The sequence below is a fragment of the Saccostrea cucullata genome, unplaced genomic scaffold (assembly GCF_032062105.1).
Source record: "Saccostrea cucullata isolate Sc308-1 unplaced genomic scaffold, CSIRO_AGI_Scuc_v1 ctg979, whole genome shotgun sequence".
In the NCBI taxonomy this organism is placed as follows: domain Eukaryota; kingdom Metazoa; phylum Mollusca; class Bivalvia; order Ostreida; family Ostreidae; genus Saccostrea; species Saccostrea cuccullata.
In genome coordinates this window covers 187,501-197,571 of record NW_026924382.1, presented here as the reverse complement: position 1 = coordinate 197,571, position 10,071 = coordinate 187,501, and the positions used below count along the sequence as shown (strand labels likewise).

The 10,071-nt window shown below is 34.0% G+C and overlaps 1 protein-coding gene and 1 long non-coding RNA gene across 5 annotated transcripts in view; one reads left to right on the top strand and one right to left on the bottom strand.

Moving 5' to 3' along the window:
* Positions 1 to 1,732: 1,732 nt before the first annotated feature.
* The window catches only part of LOC134266308 (aquaporin-like), a 13,585-nt gene continuing 5,246 nt past the window's right edge, over positions 1,733 to 10,071 (top strand). The window contains exons 1-2 of one of the 4 annotated variants that reach the window (XM_062748526.1): positions 1,733 to 1,783; positions 3,178 to 3,775. In XM_062748526.1, the coding sequence (XP_062604510.1) occupies positions 1,767 to 1,783; positions 3,178 to 3,775 (615 nt within the window). In that variant the 5' untranslated portion in view covers positions 1,733 to 1,766. Of the gene's footprint in view, positions 1,784 to 2,180; positions 2,471 to 2,718; positions 3,048 to 3,177; positions 3,776 to 10,071 lie in introns of those variants that run through there. The other 3 variants (XM_062748528.1, XM_062748527.1, XM_062748529.1) reach the window with 3 other exon arrangements.
* On the bottom strand, positions 7,152 to 8,450 carry LOC134266310 (uncharacterized). The gene is made up of 4 exons (XR_009991944.1): positions 8,428 to 8,450; positions 8,024 to 8,090; positions 7,656 to 7,707; positions 7,152 to 7,197 (listed from the first exon to the last, which is right to left on the bottom strand). It is a non-coding gene; the product is annotated as an uncharacterized LOC134266310 (long non-coding RNA).

Here is a 10,071-nt window from a genome sequence, read left to right as displayed (position 1 = left end):
TAATGAAATGTAAAAAAAAAAAAGTTAAATGTGAAATTCTTCTGTTGCAACAGTTAATTACGCGCGTTTTGAGATTGTAACTCTCCTACGATAGAGGCGCAAAAAGTATCCTTTTCAGCATGGAGGTGGGACAATTGGTTTATCAACTTTATGTATACAAACGTGCATAAATAAATGAACGATGTTTATGGCTTTCAAAATTTATTTAATGGTATAGAAAGATAAAAATGTTAAGCAGTGATGCATTTTATGATTTTCGGGCTCAACTGTGTATATTTACAAAAACCCACTAACTTTTTAGAAAATGTTTGTACAATCAACAAAATCTTTTACTTTTTGATAAAGACCACGACGTTTATTTCGTTTTCAAGTACCCTTTAATTGAAAGTAGATATGTAAATATAGACAGTTGAGCTTGATAAAATCATAAAATGCATCACTGTTTAACATTTTTATCTTTTTATAACATTAAATAAATTTTAAGAGCCATAAACATCGTTAATTATTTATGCACGTTTGTATATACATTAACAAACCACAGGTACACGTTGTATACATTAACAAACTGTCCCACCTCCATGCTGAAATGGATACTTTATATTGGGGGGGGGGGGGTCCTGTCCACAAGTACCTGTGTAACAAACTGTCCCACCTCCATGCTGAAATGGATACTTTTGCGCCTCTATCGCAGGAGAGTTACAATCTCGAAACTCGCGTATTGGAGTGAGCTTTTATAGAGGTTGGAATTCAGAAATTAAAAAAAGTCACATAACACCCTATATGGTAACAAAAGACTGTAAAACTCCAATTGTTTCATTGTAGGATTATAAACAAAATCTTAGCAACAAATTCATTTTTATTCAAAACTAAAAAAAAAATAATGTAAGCTCTACATGCGTAGTTTTTGTCATACTGATCTCAGGAGGAAACAAAAGAACACCTTCTATGTGAATGTAATAAAACACAATTTTCTCTACAATAATTTGTTCGTTTACTTGAAGGTTGGCTTGTCTAACTATTAGTGTTACTAAGAAAATTTTTCTTTTAGAATTTTTTTATGAAAATATTGATATTCAAAATGCTATTCTTCTTTGCTGAAACATTATATTATAATTTATACTACAAGTCGCACACTGAAACCAATTAATTCAAACAATACAATATTCACAAATGCAATTTCATTATGAAACAAAACAATCTTATAAGAATGGTAAAAAGGAGAAGTTTGATACCCAGTGGAACAAGTGGAACCTGCTGTTCTCCTAGCTCTTACCTTTACTCACCTTTACTCTCTCTCTCTCTCTCTCTCTCTCTCTCTCTCTCTCTCTCTCTCTCTCTCTCTCTCTCTCATAAAATAAAAAAAGAAACACCTCTGATTTTTTATACTTGATATATGTATATATTTTTTTATGTAACATGAATTAATAAATCAATTAAATTAATTTTAATAAAGTTACATTAAGTTACAATTATTGAAAAAAAAATTGGACAACAGACATACGTACATGTACAGTGTATGGCTCATCTGACCCCTCCCCCCTTTTTTAAGTGAACGAAGAACTGACGCAAGTCCCTTTTATTTAGTAATTTTATTTAAGTAAGCAACAAAAAATCAATTTTAGATTTGATTTTATATGGAGAAAATAATTGAAATTTATGCCCAAACATGTGACAAGACAAGAAAGTTTTTCTTTATTAAAAATGAGCATGTTTTTTATTGATTGTAGCCCTACTGTGTCCTGTTTTCGGTGTCTCGAAGAGAAATCATGGTCAAGCTGCAAAGGTAATTAGATATTGATTTCTTATGAAAAAAGACCACTTTGATGAGAAAGTCTTCTAATTTAACAAAATTCCTATAATTTCAAATAAAGAACTTTGCAATATAAATATTGTATATATTTGAGAGAGAGAGAGAGAGAGAGAGAGAGAGAGAGGAGTGGAAGTAGAATTCCCAAAAGTGGTATAAATTGTAGTCATGTCCGTTAGATGAAAAATATATGCGACCAAGTGCCTTGTTGAATTTAAAGACAACATTTAGTTCTAGTTGTTTTTTTTTTACCGAACTTTAAAGATAGCTCTTATTTTTATCTCAATTCATAAAAACTGAAAAGGGACTCTACTGCGATAAGACACTATTTATTTAGGCCAAGTTGGGCAACGAACAATGCATGACATTTGGGGTATTTACTTGCGAGTTTAAGCAATAGTACTAGTATATTTAAATAGTAAACACAAATTTTCAGCATGAGACATCGAAGAAGTTTTCTCTTTAACCATGAAGGGATTTAATGAAACAAATTCGTTGTGAAGACGTAAAAATAACAGTCAGTCAAATAGGAAGGTTATGTCAGACACTCGATATCAAGGACTAATGTTAAAACCTTAGTAATGTGTCCGGAAAATGTAGTGAAAGGGGCAAAGACCTGACGATCCGTCGTCAGTGGCAGGTACACGGTACTGAAAATATCGGGTTTGTAAAGCGCTCTTTCTACTACTGTTTTGTAGCGGATTATCTTATGAATTAATTTATTCATAAAAATTGAAAGTTAATACATGTTCTTGCATAAATTCAATCTGTATATACATACAAGAACGGGGTTATTTCAGTCGACATTCAGACACTGTTTAAATACACCATACAAGATCATGTTACAGCCATTCAAGGATTAATATTAAGGGGTATTTATATGCAGAAAATAAATTTTAATTTTTTAGTTGTATAACAAACATTTTCTTTAAATAATTTCATGAACAAGTTGTATCGTCCTTTCCTTCAGTGGACAAGGGTGATGATCACAGATTGCGAAAAAAGATAAAGCAAAGCTTAGTATTAACTCAGCAGTCGGTTGCTCGTGCAATTCAAAAGAATGAAAACAGTGAATATATAGAGAAATGGACCCAAACACTGGGTTGTTTATATTCTGTTTCCACTTGTCATTCTTTTGGTAACCGAGAGGACAATTTACTGGATATAGATACCACTTTATGAAAACTAAGTCATTCATTTTAACCAAAATTGTTATCTGAGTCTCAGCCCTATATCTAAGGTTAGCCTAGATTTATTTCAAAGCAGTTAAGTCTTCTATAGAGAGATACTTGTTATCCTGAATGTTTACAGGTGAAAGGTTGCTTAAAAGTAGGACTGTGAATTTTTTTTTAAGTTTTTATATTTTACAGTAAAATGTCCGAAGAAAAGAAGAAGGCCCTCATGGAGAAGAAGAAATCTTTTTGGGAACGGGAACTTGACGATTTAAGGTCGCTCGATCTTTTGAGAGCGTCACTGGCTGAATTCCTTGGAGTGATGTTTCTGGTTTTGTATGGTGTAGGTGCCGGGTTGTATCACGAAACTTTGGGAACAAAACCAAGCAGTGTCCATATTTCCATAGAAACAGGATTCTTCATCGCTGTCATAATAACGACATTGAGCACCGTCAGTGGAGGTCATGTAAATCCCGCCATTAGTATTGGCTTCCTGGTAACAGGGGGGATAACTCTGTGTAGATTCCTATTTTATGTTTGTTTCCAAGTTCTTGGTGCTATTGCTGGTATGGGCATTATAACGTTGGTATCTCCTGTCGAAATGCAACACGGGAGTTTTGGTGTGATCCTGCCGGGTACAAATGTCACGGACGTCCAAGCGTTTGTCTGTGAAACTTACATCACCTTCCTGTTAGATTTTGCCACTTTCTCCTTCCTGGACTCTGGAAGATCCGACATGGCGGGATCGGTCCCTTTCATTATTGGCATTCTTGTCGTTATAAACGTTTTCTCAACGGTGAGTACTGAAAAATGATTTGATACATTTTCTTTCGATTGACCTTGCGAAAAGTTACATAAAAAGTTATAGTGGCAAATTTCTGTCCCCTACATGTACATGCAAGAAATTATGTCACATGCAAAAAAAAAAAAATGTCGACATGAAACAGAAATATGTCCTCATGCAATTTTATGTTAACATGCAAGTTACCAATCTCATGAGAGAATATAATTTTAACATTGGCAAATTTACTTATTAACGCCATTATCTTACATCGATCATACACATAAGATGCAAGATAATTATGTTGTCATGCGACTTGCAAGATAATTAAGTTATCATGCGACTTATTTATGTAAACATGTGAGTTATGTACTCGTTATGTTATGTTCTAACATACGAAATTTTTATGTCCACATGCAAGATAATTATTGGCATGTATATATACCGGTTTCTCGCACGTTGACATAGTTTACTCGCATGTTAACATAATTATCTGACATATTGACATACATATAAGCTGCATGTCCCACATGTTAATATAAGTAGTCTCATGTCAGCATATTCCTGTTGCATCTTACTTGTATGAAATGTCACGGCGTAAGTAGATAATTAAATTTACCAGCATGAAAATTAGATTCACGAAAATCTGGGGCGCTTTTAACTTTTACAAAAGAACGAGTAAAATCAAAACTTATTCTGCTTATAATTTTCAAATTTGCATTAAATTGATTTTTTTTTAACTTTTTAAAGGAATGTAGGAAGATGTTTTTATGATAGCAATATTGAACTCAATCTTTAATTTTGCAGAATGTTACAATCAAATGAGAAGTATTTTTGTCTTAGTCGTAAGTTCTTTTGTAAAACGGGGCCCAGTAGCTAACATGATAATCATTTTGTATGCTGACATAATTGAGGAGCATGTATACATAATTATGTTGCATGTTAATATAATTTATCTTGCATGAGACAGAAATATGCCACCATAAAAGTAAACTTCACTTATTTTTCAAACCCCTGGCCTGTTTCCAGTTCTTAGCAGGGTGTAGGGGAGGGGGCTTTATGTATTTGTCGATTCGTGTATTCTTATATACAATGTACCAGCTACATGTAGTACGTTTCATTTGACAAAAGGACTGTATCATGTTAGGCCCTTAAACTTCTGAAGAGGGACAAATAAAAGGTACATTGTGTATTGTAGGAAATGAGATGTGTTTTAGTATGAATGTATCCAGTATGAAAAAAATGGAAAGATAATCGGATTTGAAATACTTTGTCTGTAGGTTAATGTTATGATTAATGATGGAGAGTGTCTCTATCCCATCATATCATGTACAGTGTATACTAATGTAGATATATCAAAGGACAACAAATGTTGGATTTGTAAAAATATATATAGTTGCGCAGAAATACGCCGATTTATTTTAAGACATATGGGATTCTTTATATGCATTTATATGCACCAACAAAAAGGGAGTGATTTTACACGTTATACCGGGGGTATGCTGTTCCATCTCTTTTTATAGTTACAGATACCCCCTCCCCCCAACCCCTCTGTTTAGACAATCTTTAACATCGAAGAAAAGATACCACGATAATTTCAGGGCACTATATCATATTTCAATAAATACAACTGTAATTGAAATTCAAGAGCTCAAGTATTTAAGTTTGAGTTGATATGCTCTTATTCACCAAGCAAATAATATATTCAAGTAGTTAATAAACACTTTTGAGCAGAACTCTATGGCAGATCAGATAAGATTCCATTCAAATCATTGTGATACAATATACCTTGATAATATATGTTACCGAGTGCCCAATCCATGATAATAAGGACGCGATTATTTATTTCCGAATTTGATACTTTGGTAGAATTATATCACTTACGTGTTGAACAAGAATGTAAAAGTAGAACATCCCTCGTAAAATTGCACTGCACAGAGTATTTATCATGTTTATGGATTTTGCGTAATATGCCGCCTTGCATCGTCTACAATATACAATTACTGACGTTTGATGAGGTTTACTCGTGACTATACGGAACCGGTCAGGAATAGGTTGACCGAGGCCGAAGGCCGAGGTTAACCAATACCTGACCAGGTCCATATAATCTCGATTAGACCGAATTCAAACACTTTCTACATGTTGATATACTTCAACAGCTTAACAAATAGTAGTTCAAAATTAAAAACAATATTATTAAACAATAAATACTCAATCATTTACTTTCAAAAGTGTTTACCCAGATAGCAAGCTTACGTTGGCCCAATGTTGGGCCACCGTTGTAAGTTACGTTGGTCCAATGTCGGAAAATGATATTGGGCCAATGTAATTTTGCTCATCGGCGCAACGTTGCGCCGACATGTTGGCGCAACGTTGGCCCAATGTCATAGAACGATAATTCTGACGTTGGTCCAACGTTGGGCCACTGTTGTCAATGTTGGCCCAACGTCTGTAACGTCAGAATTATCGTTCTATGACATTGGGCCAACGTTGCGCCGACATGTCGGCGCAACGTTGGAAAAAAATTACATTGGCCCAATATCATTTTCCTACATTGGACCAACGTCGGAAAATGTATATTGGGCCAATGTAATTTTGCTCATCGTTGCAACATTGCACTGACATGTTGGCGCTACGTTGTCCCAATGTTATACAATGATAATTCTGATGTTGGTCCAATGTAGGCCCAACGTATTTGTGCATCTTCATGTAGGCCTTACGTTGGCCCAATTTCAAACAATGATAATTCTTATGTTGGCCCAACATATCTGTGCACAAGGATATTTAGAAATCTATGGAATTCCATTGAAATCTAAGAAATTCCAGGAAGATACAATGAAAACTGAATTCAATTCAATTCAATGTTCAATTTATCATAGATCAAATCTATATTTTCAAAATTAAAAAAAATTGTTTCTTTCACAATGTGTTTTCAAACAAATATTACATATACACTTATAGATGTACAATGTAAGCATATTTTTTTCTAAGTATTTCTCAACATTTCTTTGTAATAAAACAAACTATTTCTTTTTTTAAAATATGACATTTGACTTACATTGTAATAACATTGGGAGAGGTCATTGAAACCTCAACGGGGTATGCAGTTGCAATGAACTTCCAGTTGCCCTTGAACATTTACCGTACAAAGTTAATGACTAGACTAGAGTGACAAACACATGTATTAAGACAAAATATCCACTACAACTATATTAATAAAAAGATCCCATAAAATCAACACAGTCACGCTATTTTCCCCGAATATGCCAAAGATCCTAATTTATAATTAGATCCGAAATTTCTCAAGTGTCTGCTTGAATCACTTCCTCACTGATATCCCATGAAATTCACAAATGAATTCACTTTAGTTTAAGTAGGAAGGCTCAGAAAGTTGATGTTGATTGTTCCCGTAGACACTTACTTTTCTGGCACAATTTCTGAAAGAAAAAATGACCATCAGGATGTATTATCATCGATTATCAATCGCATTTATATATTATAAACATATAAATATATAACAAATAATAAAGTAAGGCTCTACAAGAGTACAAGACTGTCAAGACAATTGGTTACTTCAACCTGACAGTTCAGTATACATTTAGTGTAAAATAGAAATTCAATCTTGCAGTGTCTTTTTTTGGTTCTTAGGATTAATTTCGATAAATGTTAAAATTTGAGAAGTTTACAGATGACAGACGAAAACTAGACACTGATGAGAAAACTCGCTTTGTTTAACTTTGGACTTAAAATGGCTCAAGTGAGCTAAAGGAAAAGGTTAGGGCTAGAGCTAAAGCCCTATGCCTGACTTACATTGAATAAGAATTATAAGATACATGTATTTCAATTCATGTGATTTTATAGCTCTAATCAGAAAATTTAAGAAATCTTAGAATACCTTTGTGTTAATTTCCATACTGCATTTGTCCTTCTTGTGAGCATTCAGATTCCTGTAAATAATGCATGTATAATTGTGCATCATAGAATATGTCAAAATGATAGCTATTCTTAATAATTTATAAATGCATAAGTATTTAATATAAAATAATTAATATGCATAGCTGTGCTAATTTATAGCATGTTTAGATTACCTGTCAGAATCCATTGTTATGTATTTTTAGGATAAGGAAATTAAGAATATAAACCTCTTGTTTACTTGGTACATCGAAGTCTGCAATATTTTTATAGTTCTATGCTAAAAGATACAAGTTAATAAAAACAATATTAGGTTATTTGTGTTAAATGAAAATTTGAGCTGGTTCTCACCATTTATACAAGCTGACTATTCGCCGGCGCTATGGGAATCGTCTCAGGCACAGTCCACTGCATGCAACTATTAAATACATAATCAAAATAAGTGCTGAAAATGATCTTGAACATGCATTTAAAAATAAATATATTTTATTACATTGTACAACATACTCTGTAAATGTTGAAGAGAGGAACACTAAAATTCCTGAATCGATCCCAAACGAGGAAATTCGGGTTGAAATCCATCTTTATGAGAGATGTTTAGAAGTGCTAAATTATTATAATAAAATTGAAATAGCGCTTGCTAAAACGATTTCACTGCAAGGCGTTTTATGTGTAGTGTCCTGACTAAGGAACAGTAGCAAAAGCAATTATTCATTCAAGGACAAATGTTAAAATATTTTGTACATTGTACCTACCGCAGTACCGGGTCGTAAAATGTCTTCATCTTCTGTCAAACAGAAATTCCATCCAAAGCTAGTCATGATTCTCCTTTTTCGCCACACTCTCTTCCGAACTTTCCTTCTGTACAACATCAACATGGCTGCGTGTAACCCACCAAAAATTTAAATTTCGGCGCGGTGTGTTGTTTAAATTAATTGCTTATCGAGCCCGACTTCGATCCCGACGTAATTGTACTATTAGTCGACAGTTTTAGAGAAAAATCTAAGTTATATTCCATAGTTTTGAAAATCTTTGTAAGGGTTAAATAACTAGAAATGAATAAATAAACAAAGAAATAAAAAATAAAATAATAAATATTTTTTTAAACGTTTCAACATAAGTTTACATAGCAACATTGGTTCAACAATGTCCTAAACATTACAAAGATGTCCATACTTCAACATTAAAAATAACAATGTTCAGGCACGTAGCAACGGAGGGGGGGGGGGGGGGGGGCTGGGCCTATAGTGAAAACAAGGAAAAATAGCAAAAAAATTGGAAGTGAAAGGAAGTTGGCCTTTAAAAAAGTTGGCCACCACCACCCCCATCCTTTTGCGTGTCAACTTTTTCAGGTAAGTAAAAAAAATTTTTTTGAGAACGATTAATGTTGGCCCGACGTTGGAACAATGTAAACCAACTGTTGTAATTACAATGTCGGACCGATGTTGGTACAATGTCAATACACCAACTGTTGTAATTACAATATCGGACCGATGTTGGAACAATGTCAATACCCCGACTGTTGTAATGACAATGTCGGACCGATATTGGCCCAATATTTTCTGCCAACCGCGATATGTAGCCGATACCAACCACATGCCAACATCGGCCCAACGTCAGCTTGCTATCTGGGTAATCCCCTTGGTAATGGCGTCTGACATGTTTACATTCACGCCGAAACATACTTTGAAACATGCAATCTGATTGGTCGAATTAAAAAGCTGTAAGCAAATCTATGGTTGGTCAAGAGGGAAAAACTGAATAAACCTCATATGAGGTGATCTCACTCTGAGGTACATCACAGGAAAAGGCTTCTAGACCAATCAGAGAGCACGAAAATTCCTGATCATTTAATAAAATTTGTTGTTCCCTTTAGAAACAATAATTCAAATCTCTGCAATCAAATTTTGGTGCTCTCTGATTGGTCTAGACGCCTTTTCCTGAGATGTACCTCAGAGTGAGTTCACCTAACATTATTTGGGTTTTCTCTCTTGACCAACCATAGATTTGCTTACAATTTTTTCGACCAATCAGATTGCGTGTTTCAAAGCATGAACGTAATGAATGTAAACATGTCAGACGCCAGCTCCAAGGAGATTAAACGCTTTTGAAAGTAAATGGTTGAGTATTTATTGTTTCATAATATTGCAATTTTTAACTACTAGTTGTTAATTAGATAAGCCTTGACTATTATATTATGAGTGTTTTTATTTGATGGAGACAAGATTGAAAGTGTCAAAAGTGTAAAATTCCTGATCATTTAATAAAACGGTTAATGATTTTTGAATTCGGTCTACGCATGACTATACAGACCTGGTCAGGTATTTGTTAACCTCAGCCTTCAGCATTGGTCAACCAATACCTGACCAGGTCTGTATAGTCACGAGAAGACCTACCAA